Consider the following 14,312-nt stretch of genomic DNA (forward strand, 5'->3'; position numbering starts at 1 on the left):
TTTATATTAGAAATTGTTCAAAATAACCATATACTATATATCAACAGTAGAATTTGATTAATTTGAATTGAAAAATGGTTGATTAATTAAGAGAATAAAATAGTTTGAATCAAAGCAAAGGTGTTGGATAATGATCCATCAATTCAAAACCTCCACATGGGGTTTTAATTATTTAGTTATATTTCTCATAAGAAAATGGTAGCACTAATAATAGCCTTTTTGAAATCTGCAAATTCAACTCTATTTTATGATTACAATAATGGAAGATATTAAGAGACAGAGAGAGACAGAGAGAGAGAGAGAGGAAGAGAAGGGCATGATAAAGCCTGTTTTTGGGTAATATGAAGTAATAATAGTTGGAAATTAGAATAAAAACTAAGTGGAATTAAAGATCTTAATTTATTTCTTATTCTTGCTTCTCGAAGACATGGTTTAATTCCATTGAATTGCAATTCTGAGCTTGAAGATTTTCATGCTTACCAACAATGGAAAAACAAACAACAAAGATGATGATGATGATGATGATGATGAAGAAGAAGAAGAATTGAACTTAGTTTTACAATTTGAGTAGCTTTCATACAACATCATAATCCTCCACCCATTGTTTTGATCCATCCATTAGCCCAGGACTCAACCTAAACATGAGAATACAAAACTCAACCTGGTTCAGGGCACCATCACCATCCAAATCCCCTTCAGTCAACATGCAAACAATCTCATCATCCCTCATGTCATTCAACCCCAACAAAATGCTGTTCCTCTTCAAGCTCTCGAACGTGATCAGCCCTCTCTCGCAGTCCATCAGCAGCCTGAACCCGTTACACAGCTCCCCTATGAACCCTTCAGCTCCCAATCTCTCCACCATTGATGGAAAGAAATCCTCGAAATCAACTGCAATGTCGAGTTCCATGTCCCTCAGGGTAACTAACAACTAATGTAAGGTATATATTAATGGCTAACTAGCAAGCAGCCTGGCTAGGGTTGTTTCTTTTTTTTGTTGGTCGTAACTTGTGGTCTAAGCTAAGTGAATAGGAGAGGTGGAGGAGGAAGGAGGAGGGAGGGGATTATATAAGGGATTTGAAGGAAAGAGGTAGGGAGAGGAAAGAGAGGTTTTTCCAGGAAAGAGTGAGTGGCCATTGAAGACAATTGAATTGTACAGATAATAAGATAAATTTCTATGGTGGTATGGTGAGCTTCTTGCACCTTTCATTGGCTAGCATCTTTTTCTTTAGGTTTCTGTGAAGACCCTACTTCCTGGAAGTTGCATGGGATTTTGAGGGCATAACTTTTTCTTTGTGGGTTTGGGTTTGGGTTCGGGTTCCTGAAAATAAACAAAGTTTACTACACAATTACACTTGTACCATACCATTTCCCTTTGTCATGTCTGGTTGTTAAAGGGGTATAACACCACTCACTCAAATCCTCTAGCTCTAACCAGCGTTTGCATGTGGTTCGGGTAAATAATAATTTATTGTCTCAAGGACTTGGGTTCCCAACACGTGTTTCCTATGATTTATCCCTTTGCATTAAAGATATTTAATTTTTCTATCTTTGAAGGAGATTCTAGATGGGGAATAATATCTCTTGCAATAATCATGTACAAACAAACTGTATTGCTTATCATGGATTGATGCTAGCTTAAACCTACATGATATGACACTCCCAATTTCAAAATTGCCAGTCTTTTTCTATGACTCTAAGCCTACTTTAATCAATACCAAGAAATTAACCGTTAAAATACTACTAATTAAATATAATTTCTCTGACAAGATTCTATCATAAATGTTCAAAATTTTGTCAGAATTGATTTTTAATGACAAATTTTCAAAAAAATATTTTGTCTAAAACTTGATCAAGGAAACGGTTGTTAATAATATTATTCCATTAAAAATATATTGACAGAGTATAATATAATATATATTATGTAAAAAACAGTCAATATAACCAAATATTTGGACATATAAATTGTGTTGCACTTGGAAGGAAAATTGGGGAAAATTATAAGTTATCAAGAAAATTAGTTATATATATTTATATTTACATGGCTGAGACCGTTTTCGTACCCCATGCTGTCCTTTGGATGTCCTGCATCCCTCTGATAATTAATCTGCAGTGTGACAGCATGACTAGGACTTGGTGGGATGTTTTCAGTTTAATTTGGACCCTTGTTCATAATACTTTGCACTAATAATAGCAATAAATTATGACAAAAATATAGCAAAAGGAAGAAGCAATTACTATGTAATCAGCATGGAATATATTAATATAACTTTATTTTTTTATTGTAATTTCAACTTTCCTCATTCCACATCTCCTTTTTTTTTTCAATTAGTTTCTCGTGAATAATTTTTTATTTCAATTTTTTTTCAATAAAATTATAAAAATATCTTTAAAAATAAACAAATAATTTAATTAACCAAAAAAAAAAGATATTCTATCTAGTGAATTGACAATTGAGCCGACCATGACAGGTGCCAGGAAACATGATATGTACTGCTGTTGATGTAAGCTTTAATTTATTAGCTCCTTTACAAGGGAAAAATCGTGATATCTCAATTCTGTGTTTCCTCCTTTAATGGACAAGTCGAAAGCTTGAAACTTTGAAATTTGAATACAAATTATGAAGGGCAGCAAGGATGTGATGTGAGAATCATGTGAAGGCCAATAAAAAAATAAAATAAATGTCACTTAGGTAAACTTTACATGGATTCTTTTGTTGCATCTTTGAGACAAAAGGGAAGTTTCAGTGCACCTTCCTTTTAACATTTCATTTCCATCGAAGTACAAAAATTTAGCCATAGCCTTTTGTGAATGATTTACCATGGAGATGCCAACAAAATCAATCAAGATGTTGTGGTCACAAAAGTTTCTTCCCTTGTGAAGATCATTTTGTTTGGCATGATGTCCATAACCCCTGCTTCATGGATCTTTCCATCACTGATTCACATCCAAAAGCAGGAATCTTTCCTTCTTCCTGTTCCATTTGACATGCTGAGTTTTTGGAAGTTGAGATAAAGAAAAAATTGAGTAGAATACGGGACTTGGCCTCGATTTCAGTGATAAGTAAGAAGTATCATAGAAGAAGTTAGAGAATATGTTGAAAACCCAGATTTTCTTTGTGTTCATACAGTGTGGGGAAACTAATAGGAAGACAAAGATTGGAGGTAAAAGTACCCCCATGAATGGACAATAGACATGAGTTTTGCATTGCTTTTTCACACTGTATACACTCAATGTTTTTAACAGGATCATGGAATTATGCATATATATGAATCTTGTTCATCATATGACCAGATTGATGATATTGAACACATCAGTAGGATGAAACTGAGTTTTGTACATATGGGGATTATCTATATATGGATTGATAATGTTGAGGATATTATAATCCAAGGGCACGTATCTTATCCATGGATTTGATGTACGGAAAAGTTTTTAGTGAGAAGCACCTGCTTCGTGGACTGTTTGATGAAGGAAGGTGCCAAAATGGTTGCTTTCAGAGAAAGTAGCCCAGCCTGATCACCTTGTTAGTCTTCGAATTTGGATTTTCAACTTGGATAAGAATTGTGGGATTTAGGTTGCATTTGGTACAGTGGAGGTGGTTCACGTTTTAGTTATGTTAAAATAACATGTTGTAAATTAATTCTGATAATAATAGTTAGTAAAATTGATGTATTATTTTTAAGATAATTTTTGAGATCTATTATGTTTACGGGATATTGAAAAGTTATATTCGTAAAAAAATTTATCAAATTATTGGATTTGTGATATACATAATTTTTTAAAAAAATTATGTTTTCATATTTTAATAGAAAATATACTCATGACAATATCTTCTCATGAGAATTTCATGATTAATGAAAATGTGATTTCCATTGATCAAGGAGGGAATGTAACTTTCTTGTGACAATGGGAAAGTTAAATTTTTTTTCCCAAATTGCCCTAGCTCGACCCTAAATTTTTTCCGCTTAAGTCTAAGAAGGGAGGTTAAAGATTGGGCATGCATTATTTTTTAATCTCTTGCAATCTTGAGATGAGATTAAATTAATTTGAGTGGTTCATAGGTGACAAAAAATTAAGATCAATTTATAAGGAATTTTGCTTCTACATTAATGATCTTTTTTATTCTTTTATGAGAATAAATTTTTTATGTGTTAAAGTCCTAGGAAATAAGGGCATTTAATATATTAATTTCATCAGATAATTACCATCACCCCCATGGGATTGACATTTTCTTCATTGGGTCATAGTCAACTCACACTTAATAATTAATTCCCAGCTTATATAATTAAGGAGGTTCTTAATCTTTGATTGGTTTTCATGGGGAAAATTTACATAAACTATAATATTGAGGCAATATTTACACATTTTCACTCCTCTCCAGGCAGAAGAAGTAAAAGGGGCTATTCTTTTTCTTTTTACTTTAACTCCAAAATCTTATTCATATGGGATTTATTTATCTCAAGAGTTTGGCATAATCACCATATAAACAAACATACTACTATTTTGTTTAGAAGCTGGCTGTGTTTTGTTTTCCTTTTGCTGCTAATTTCATTAGGTGGTGTATCAGATGAAGAAATTTTGCATGTTGGACCAAGTTTCTTGCTAATTTGGATTGTTGCTTTGGATCTAGAGAGGGACCTAGCAACAGAGAATTGGGGTTGATTGATCCAGTGCTGGAGGGAGTATCCACGAATTAGGCAATGAAATATGTTAACATGTAAGGGTTGCTTTCTGTTGGAGAAAGTGCAGATAGCATGCCAACCATGTCAGATGCAGTCTCAATGCTTAACAATGAAAGCATGATCCTACTTTCTCCTAAACAACCTGCCTTCTTTAAATGTAACAACCATGGCGGAGCAGGCTAGAAATTACTTGCTCTGTAAATGATGTAACAGGCTCGTTAGCATAGCATCATATTCTGATGTTTTCTCATGTTACCTACGAGGGTAAGACTGTATTATTCGCTTGGTCGGTAGAAAACTAACTAGAAGATAGCAATAGCTTACCTTCAAATCGACGTCTGGCCTAATATACAAAGCCCCACAGGCCAACATTACAACAGTTCAATTACTTCAAAAAGGACCGCTGTTTGACTTAGAATTTTGATTGTTTTTTCTGCAATTATTTTATCAAAGAAGAGCAAATTTTACATCAACTTGGAACTTTGATTGTCCACCAGTTCAATTGGCTTCCTTTTGTTTACATTATCCAAGTATGAGGAATCCTAAGACCTACTGTAATTTTCTGTTTCTTGGTTGTTTCTTTAACTGTAGTTAAATACAGGGATATGTATATGGTATCCTTTTTCATTTTCTGATCAAGGAGTGACACAAAATTGAGTGGCTTTCCCTGGCAGGACCAAAATATGTTCTGTTTAAGCCATGATGTTTTCCCCTTTTTTTTTCTAGTTAAAACAAGAATGGCCTCATGTATTGATCAGATGAAAATTGTAAACTGCTGCTGCTATGTCTATTAAGGTTGCGGTGCACTTTCCAACATACTGATATATACAGAACAACTGTCTGCACCATTTCATTGATACCCTTTGCTTGAATCATTTTGGGATATATGAAAATCAAATCATACTCATAACTTGCTCAGCCTGGGGTTAAAGCAGAAGCTGAAATCAACCGCATGATGCAATGAAATGTTGCATTTGTTCTCCATTTCCCCCATTCCCCAAACCCCAGCTTATTGTGATAAATGTAGACCTATGCTTTGCCATACTAAAACATGCAGCATGGGTTGGGAAAGATAGGGGAGCCTCAAATTCCTTTTACAGTTTCTTTTTGAAAGACTGAAAACTACTGAGAAGGTGGCAAGAGCAGCAACCAGATTGAGTCAGTAACAAAGTTAATCCTCCCTGGAACAAAAAAGAGGCAGACTGGGTCAGCCAGTCATCAGCCAACGCGTGAAACAAATGTATCTGGTTGATAATTGTTCAGTTTGTTGTAATATGAACAGGAGCATATTTAGGGAGATTGAAGTCAAGTAGGTGACATCTCAGAGTCAAGCAAGTCTTTCTTATATTTAATCATTAGCTTCCCCTTTAATTTAGCCCCAGCAATACTTAGGTTGTTACGACAGTTCACTTTTAGTACTATGTTGTGTTGTAGTCAAGTATGTCTTATCTCATAGGCATTGCGGGAAAACGAAGAACAAAATTATGACCATGAAATTATGCTGCTGCTTCTTTTGAACACACACACACACACACACAAAGATATTCTAATATCTTTTCATTAATATTTGTCGAGTCGATCAGGTCGTCGTTTTAGGTGATTCTTTAGCAGACTGCTACACAACAAGGCTTTGTTTTAGCTTGGAATTGTTTCCCTTATACAAACCATGGAAACTGTTTCTGATTGAATTTTTTTTTTATTTGAAACTTAAAATTTCATTCTAAACAAGGAATAATGTGTTCCCTGCTAGACATACAGAAACCCACCAGATTTTAAGTTGCTACACATCATTGCCGTATCAACTTGAAATCCAGGCTCACAACCTGCACAAAACAAAAAGTAGCCTACCCTTTCCCTATACAACAGAACCCTTTAACAAAAACAGTGTTTAGAGATTCCAACGCAACAAGACATTTCTCGATCTCAATTCAGTCACCCTTTACATATTCAAACGACATGCAATCAGCAAATTACACTCATTCAACTGTTGGAAAGCCACAACCTCATTCAAACATCCAATATAATAAAAGATCAGGTGCTGGGCCTAAATGTGACACATACCTGCATGATGGACCAGCAACAAACACCCAGGTTCTATGCAGTCGCGGCATCATGTCTCCAGAACACTTAGAAGATCAAGCTCCCTTTGAATGCCATTCTTTGCCAGTCTGTCTGCTAGTTTGTTCCTTTCTCTATAGATGTGATTCACGTTTCTGACTGAATTTCATACCGAAATTACTGACGAATGATAGCAACAAGAATGAAGTTCACCTTGATGCCTAAAGAAAGCCATGGAAGAAAACCAAATATCTCGGTCAAACATTCATGGTACAAGTTTGGTCTTCCTTTCAGTGTTTACTCTGGTATTCAGTTTCTAACAACTGCATGGGAAGTGTTCATAGGAATCAAACAATTACAAGGAACCTCATTTTCCTTTCAGCCCTTTCGGATATCTTCCTCAACCACAGCATTCCAGAAATCCATATAATTGTTCTCGATCTGAAGAAACATGATGTGCAGCTGTGAGTTTGCTTCCCTTTCTCGCTTGTTGGTTTTTTGGTGCATCGCATTACAGTATACCAATGGTACTGATACTCCAGAACAGGGCCAATCGATTACATTCTCGAAGACCCTTATATCAACGGGTAAGAAATTTGAACTTGGATTCTTTTCTTCCAGAAACAGTTCCAGTTATTACGTTGGAATATGGGTTAAACTCAAAGTGTCAACACGTACTGTGGTTTGGGTGGCAAATAGAGAATATCGCTTCCAACGTAACTCTTCTATTTTCGTCATCAACCCTGATGGGAACATTGTGATTTCTGATGGAAGGATATCCTACATGCTGACGAACAGGACAACCAGTGGCAACACCTATGCCAGGCTACTAGATTCAGGTAACCTGATATTACAAGATCAGATCAGCTTAGAAGTTTTGTGGCAAAGTTTTGATTGTCCGTCAGACACCATTTTTCCTGGAATGAATCTTGGAAATGATAGAAGATATGGAGTTACTTGGTCGGTAGTGTCATGGAAAAACATAGATGATCCTGCCCCTGGTTCTTTCTCCCTGGAACTCCATTCTGACAAATTTAATGATTCTTTAATTATTATGCAGGGTTCTAAAATATATTGGACAATTCCTTTAAGCAACTTTCTTAGGTATAAAGCCTATGGTTGGTTCCGAAGTGGTGACAACACCGTCACTTGGGGTTTGAGTGATTCTTCTAGTATTATGCAGATGGTGTTGGACGTGTTTGGGCAGCTCGAAGCTGCAGACTTGGTCTGAAGATGACCAACGCTGGTATAATTTAGGGTCTTCTAAGTGCTCGTATCACCGATGTGGAGTTTTCAGTATTTGCAAGATGACTGCTGACATGCCGTACAGTTGTTTGAAGGGTTTCAAACCTATTTCTGGCAATGCTTTGAGTAAAAATGAGACGTCTAAAGGCAGTGTGAGAGTAACCAACTTGCAGTGCAGTAATTGAGGGGGTCATTTCCAGAAAGATGGGTTTCTTTGGATGGCTTGTGTAGAATTTCCCACTGGTCAAGTGGTGCTATATAATAGGAGTGCAGCAGATTGCGAGTCAGTTTGCTTGCACAGCTGTTCTTGCTATTGCTTATGCTAATGATCATAAATTTGGGTGCTTGGTATGGAATGGAGATTTTTTTGATCTAAAACAACTTTCAGAAAAGAGTATTTACGGGAAAAATTTTTATCTTAAGCTTGCAGCTTCTGAGCTAGTTACAATAGGTGAGAACAATGGAAAGTCTAGCTGGATATGCAGCAATGAGTTATGTTTCACTTGATTTTAGGATGAATGCAAGTTGTATCACTACTGAACTTAGTATTTGATTTTATTTGACAGGGACAAGCTCAACAAATGGCACTAGGAAAGATAGTAAGAATAAAAGTAACAAGTGACTGCCATGGACAATTGGAATACTAACAGTATCTTTGTCAATGCTTACCTTGGGCCTCTTTATTCAATGTCTCTGTAGAAAAAGCCAATATAAAGGTACAATTTCCTGCCCTTGCATATTCTAACAATGAATGAATAGAGAATAAAGTATTAAATTCTTTTCTTTTTTTGACATTTTGTAAATCATTCAGGAGAGGATTTGTTAACATTTGATTTGGCTTCTAGTGTAAATGGAGATGATAGAGACCTTCCAGAGGCAAATAAACCTGGAACGCATATGAAGAGGGATGTCAAGTTGCCATTGTTCAGTTTTTCAAGCGTTTCTGCTGCAACAAACAACTTTTCAGCCACAAATAAACTTGGGGAAGGTGGTTTTGGACCTGTTTACAAGGTATAAATTTTTTACATGACTGCTATGCAGTGGAGGAGGAGTATATAGAAAAGTATGACAATATTATTATGTATTGGGCAACTATTGGGCAATACCTTGCCATGTTTCTGATATGCTGGGGGCACATTATTATGTATTGGGCAACTATTTCGGGGAACATTACTGAAAGGGGATGGAAAAGCAGTTAAAAGGCTCTCGAGAAGTATCTGGACAAGGCTGGGAGGTGTTAAAAAATGAAGCACTGGTCATAGCCATGTTCCAACACAAGAATCTTGTCAGACTTTTGGGCTGTTGCATTGAACTAGAAGAGAACATACTAATTAATGAGTACATGCCTAATATAAGCTTGGATTTCTTCCTATTTGGTATGTAGTTTTCAGTTATTTACATCAATTCTCACTTTCTCAGTCCTTAACCAAGATTAATGGACTGTTTACTAACTTTTTGATTGATGAAAATAGATTCAACGAAACACAGGACGTTAGACTGGAGGATATGTGTTCGGATTGTTGAAGGGATTTCTCAAGGGCTTTTTTATCTTCATCTATATTCTAGATTTAGAATCATTCACAGAGATTTAAAAGCAAGTAATATATTGTTAGATGGCAACATGAATCCTAAAATATCGGATTTTGGAATGACGAGAATTTTTGGAGGGGATGAATCACAAGCAAACACAAACCGAATTGTTGGAACATAGTAAGTTAAAATAAATGTTGAAATCCATTTGAATCATATCTATGCAAGCTTATATTCAAGGGTGTGCACCTCACTAACAATTTTTGAGTTTTTACACTTACTTTCAGTGGTTATATGCCCCCTGAATATGCTCTGAAATGCCTCTTTTCAGTAAAATCTGATGTCTATAGCTTTGGAGTCTTGTTCCTAGAGACTGTGAGTGGCAGAAAGAACACTAGTTTCTATCAGTCTGAGTCTCTCCATCTTCTTGTATATGTGAGTATCTTTAACTGCATTTACTGTAATTATGTGATTTAATGAATTCAAAAAGTTTTAAGGTTAGATTCATTGTTCCAATATCTGTTAGATATCTTAAATTCATGTATTAGTATATTCATTGTTCCATAACTCTTTGAAGATGTGCAATGCATTACACTATGAAGTCAACTGGTTTTGTATTCACATGTTTGATTTGTTCAATAAATTGATAAATTGATTGTAATTATTATTCCTGTTTCCTGTTACTGAAGGCATGGGATTTGTGGGTAAGCAACAGGGGACTGAACCTGATTGGCCCATTGCTGGAGGAAGTACCTACACATTTGGCAATGAGATACGTTAACATAGGGCTGCTTTGTGTTCAAGAAAGTGCAGATGATAGACCATCCATGTCTGATGTTGTTTCAATGCTTAACAATGAAAGCATGATGCTCCCGTCTCCTAAACAACCTGCTTTCATAAACACGAGAAGCATGGTGAACTCACAGCTAGAAGGAAGCAAGCCAGAAGATTGCTCTCTAATTGATGTAACATGTTCCGCCTTGGAAGCTCGTTAGTCGTTAACCTTTTAAGCTTCCTCCTTGGAACAAGAAAGAATCAGTTCGTTGTGATACTTCATTTTCATCACCATGTCGTCTCCACAGTGGAAACAATGAACCGGGACCTATATTTTTTAGGAGATTCAAGTCAAATATGTCATGTCTCAGTCCTTCAAAGTCTTATCTTCGATTTAATTCATTAACTTCCTCTTTAATTTAGCACCATCATTAGGTGACTAAAGACTTCTCCTTCACAGATATTTTAATTGGAAAATTGTGTTGTACGTGTTCTACAGTTTAGAACTGATGTTCAATTCTTGGGTCACTGAATTTTATTTTTCAAACATCATTTGTCAATTCATAGAAATGAAATTCGTAATTGTAGGTTTGCTCTTCAACTTTTTGATTATAAGTAAAGATATCCAACTAAAAGAATAAGATAAGTAATCAATCTCCTTCCACTCATTTTCTAGTCTTTGCAAGTCAACCTCGGTACCTCTGTTATTCTCATGTGTTCAATACTGGAAATACCTATAAAGGGCAGCAATTGGCTACATTTTCATCTTAATCGTTAAGTGACGAGATCTCCGGCAAGCATTTTCTTTCCCAACTTGATGTTTTTATCAATATGGAGTTCATATTTTCAGCTGATATGACAACTCTGGCAAGCCCTTTCTTTCACATTTTGATGTTTTTGTCAGTCATGGAGTATTCATTTGCAGCTAACATGATAAGTCTGGCACAATCCGCTGGTGATGGTGAGACGTTGGTTTCTTCATCCCAAAGCTTTGAATTAGGATTCTTCTCTCCTGGAAATTCACAGTTGAGATTCCTTGGGAAATGGTACAAAAATATTCCAGGGGCAGTTCTGTGGGTTGCAAACAGGAACAGCCCCATTGCTGATGCACATGGAGTTTTAACCATCAATAGTGACGGAAAACTAGTACTCTTTGACGGAATAAACAACACTGTTTGGTCTTCAAATGTCTCTAGAAAAGCAGAAGGTCCAGTGGCACAACTCCTAGATTCTGGAAACTTTCTTGTTAAAGACAACAAAACCATGCAACACGATCAAAGCTACCTGTGACACAGCTTTGATTATTTTATGCCAAACAATAGCTTAGATTATTTTATTTTTATTCTGTTTTTCTTGTCCATTTATCTTTGGGTCATCTTGTTTACCATCCTTTTATGTATCTTTGCAGACCAGGTTACAGAGAATGAGTGGCAAGAAGAATTTGGGTTTTACTAATCCAGATCACCACCATAATATTCCAGGACATGTAAGTTAGACTGACTGACAATAGTGTCAAATACAGATAATGAAGTTTTCAGTCCTCCAAATCAAGAAAGTATTTCTTAAATTTAATTAATTCATTAACTTCCCCTTTAATTTAACACCCATTGTTTACTAAAGACTTCTCCTTCCCAGATTTTTTTATTAGAAAATTGTATTATGCGAGTCAAACAGTTCAAGTAAACAATCACCTTCCGAGGTCTGTTCTCGTATTCACACCTACTATTTCTTATTGTCTAAAGTTTGAACCTCTTACAATACATCCATTTCAACTTTCAAGTTTTTAACAATTTGTAGACCTAACCTGGTCCAAAAGAAAATACTAACTATGTTTTACCATGGAGTGTGCACCAATTATAAGAATGATGGTTGATATTGATGAAAAAATAAATAAATTCAGCCTACAATTCAGACCATTTCTTGATGCTATTGATTTTAAATCTATGCAAAAGACTTTTGAAGTCTTCTAATTTTGTCATGTGGCAGTTGTCTCTAACTGCTAGTGACAATTTGATATAAAACAAGTTTGAATCAAGGCAAGAAATTTGCTTTCCTGGTTAGTGCTTGAGCAAATGATTTGATTCCTTTGGATCTGCATGAAAATGGTGTGACAAACAGGAAGGTCTAAACTTCAATTGCATCTGTATGGTTTGGTTTCTCAATAAATGGAGCTATTTATCAATTTCTTGTTTCCCTTCCCTAGAATCTTATCATTTTCTATCTTCTTCTCATTGGAAATTTTTTAATGGAGGTTCATCAGTTCTTCCCCTTCTTTTGTGCCTTGATTTCTTTTTCAGAAATCTTTCATTTTTCCATTGGTTTAGATACCTTGCTTGAAACGCAATCTATGAGTGCTGGCGTAACTTTAGTCTCCTCAGGCCAAAGTTTTGAGCTAGGCTTCTTTTCTCCTCGTAATTCCAAGAACAGGTACTTGGGGATGTGGTACAAGCAAAACCCCAGAGACGGTTACTTGGGTTGCAAACAGAAACAACCTGATAACTGGTTCACATGGTTTTCTAACTGTTACCAAAACTGGACTAATTCTTTCCAAGCACACAAATAGTGTTGTTTGGTCTTCAAATACAACCAAAGTGGCAGAAAGTCCAATTGCACAGCTCTTAGATTCTGGAAACTTTGTTGTTAAAGACAATGCCATGGTGAGCTCTGATTCTTCTGAAAGTTTCCTATGGCAAGGCTTTAACTATCCATCCAACACCTGGTTACCCAGCATGAAGATCACAGATGACTTCAACAAAGATTTGACATCATGGAAAAGCCTGGATGATCCATCTCTAGGGGACTATACCTGTAGAATCGAACATCCTGAGTTACTTCAAGTGGTTGTAGGTATGGGATCAATCAGAAAGTTCCAAACTGGGTCATGGAATGGACTTCAGTCAGTGGTCTTCTTCCATTCTCTGATCCATATTTCACTCTCTAGTTAGTATTCAACCAGGATGAATTGGAGTATATGTATCAACCTGAAACTGACTTGGTTAATAGGAGGATAAGCCTTACTAATTCTGGTCTACTTCACTATTATGTGCTAAATAATGCAACTACAGAATGGGCCATGATCTACACTCAACCAAATGATGTTTGTCATAGTTATGGGAAATGTGGTGCCAATAGCATCTGCACAATTCAGAAAGAACCAATTTGTGAGTGTTTGATGGGGTTTACACCTGCAGCAACAGCAGAATGGGAACTGCTTAATTGGTCCAGTTGATGCAGAAGGTGAATGCCACTGATCTGCCAGAATGGAGATGGATTTTTCATAATTTCACGGGTGAAATTGCCTGACTTGTTGGAGTTTCAGTTGAATAAGACTTATGAGCACAAGAGACTGCAAGAAAGAGCGCTTGAAGAACTTTTCTTGCATGGCTTATGCTAATTCAAACATTAGTGGCAAAGGACATGGATGTTTGATGTGGTTTGGGAACCTAGTTGACATTAAAGGTTTCAATGATGAGAATAGAGGCCAAGATATCTATATATGGCTGTCTGCATCTGAACTTGATAAGTACAGCTTTATGACATAGTTCTTATATTACGTATTGAAGTCATAGATTACAATGATCAAGGTACTTGCAAAAGGTTATTTGGTTTTATCTTTATGAAATAGTGTGCAGTGTTGATGACTTATTGTTGGATTGGGTTGTGATAGAATTTAAAGAGTAAAAAGCAAAGCGATCTGATTTATGTATTAGAAAAACAACAAACTGTTCAACAAAATGATAAAATTCTATCATTTTATTTGAATGTTCCTGAACAGTTCAGTGATTCAAATATGAGAAAGAGATTGTCAGTGATCATAGTAGCATCAGTCATTGCTGGATTCTTGTTTGTATGCTTGGTACACTGGTGCATTACATGGAAGAAGAAAAAAAACAAAAGAGGTAATAGCATACTCATCATCCTCTAATTTCTTTGAACAAATTTTTTTATCCTTAATATTGTCCTCAATAATTATTTGCAAGTCTCAGTACCATTTTTATTTAAAGGCCAACTATCTTGGTT

General features: G+C 35.8%; 2 protein-coding genes and 1 pseudogene across 3 annotated transcripts in view; 2 read left to right on the forward strand and 1 right to left on the reverse strand.

Moving 5' to 3' along the window:
• Positions 1-376: 376 nt before the first annotated feature.
• Positions 377-1,299, reverse strand: LOC110419889 (Calcium-binding EF-hand family protein). The gene has a single exon (XM_021433018.2). The coding sequence runs from the start codon at positions 908-910 to the stop codon at positions 575-577; it is 336 nt and encodes a 111-aa protein (XP_021288693.1). The 5' UTR covers positions 911-1,299; the 3' UTR covers positions 377-574.
• A 5,895-nt stretch (positions 1,300-7,194) lies between these two features.
• Positions 7,195-7,974, forward strand: LOC149527025 (G-type lectin S-receptor-like serine/threonine-protein kinase At2g19130). The gene has a single exon (XM_089783932.1). It carries the CDS (start codon positions 7,195-7,197, stop codon positions 7,972-7,974), a length of 780 nt encoding a protein of 259 aa, XP_089640058.1.
• A 76-nt stretch (positions 7,975-8,050) lies between these two features.
• The window catches only part of LOC110418858 (G-type lectin S-receptor-like serine/threonine-protein kinase At1g11330), a 7,923-nt pseudogene continuing 1,661 nt past the window's right edge, over positions 8,051-14,312 (forward strand). The window contains exons 1-7 of the transcript XR_016351383.1: positions 8,051-8,165; positions 8,254-8,439; positions 8,800-8,999; positions 9,169-9,364; positions 9,461-9,698; positions 9,806-9,953; positions 10,208-10,508. The product of XR_016351383.1 is annotated as a G-type lectin S-receptor-like serine/threonine-protein kinase At1g11330 (transcript). The remainder of the gene's footprint in view (positions 8,166-8,253; positions 8,440-8,799; positions 9,000-9,168; positions 9,365-9,460; positions 9,699-9,805; positions 9,954-10,207; positions 10,509-14,312) is intronic.

Source organism: Theobroma umbraticum, unplaced genomic scaffold (assembly GCF_002168275.2).
Source record: "Theobroma umbraticum cultivar Fairchild unplaced genomic scaffold, ASM216827v3 scaffold_67.0, whole genome shotgun sequence".
NCBI lineage: Eukaryota > Viridiplantae > Streptophyta > Magnoliopsida > Malvales > Malvaceae > Theobroma > Theobroma umbraticum.

Bases quoted from the DNA above. Each gene is read 5' to 3' on its own strand.
- LOC149527025 (XM_089783932.1), top strand. From the start codon at position 7,195: ATGATGTGCAGCTGTGAGTTTGCTTCCCTTTCTCGCTTGTTGGTTTTT.
- LOC110419889 (XM_021433018.2), bottom strand. From the start codon at position 910: ATGGAACTCGACATTGCAGTTGATTTCGAGGATTTCTTTCCATCAATG.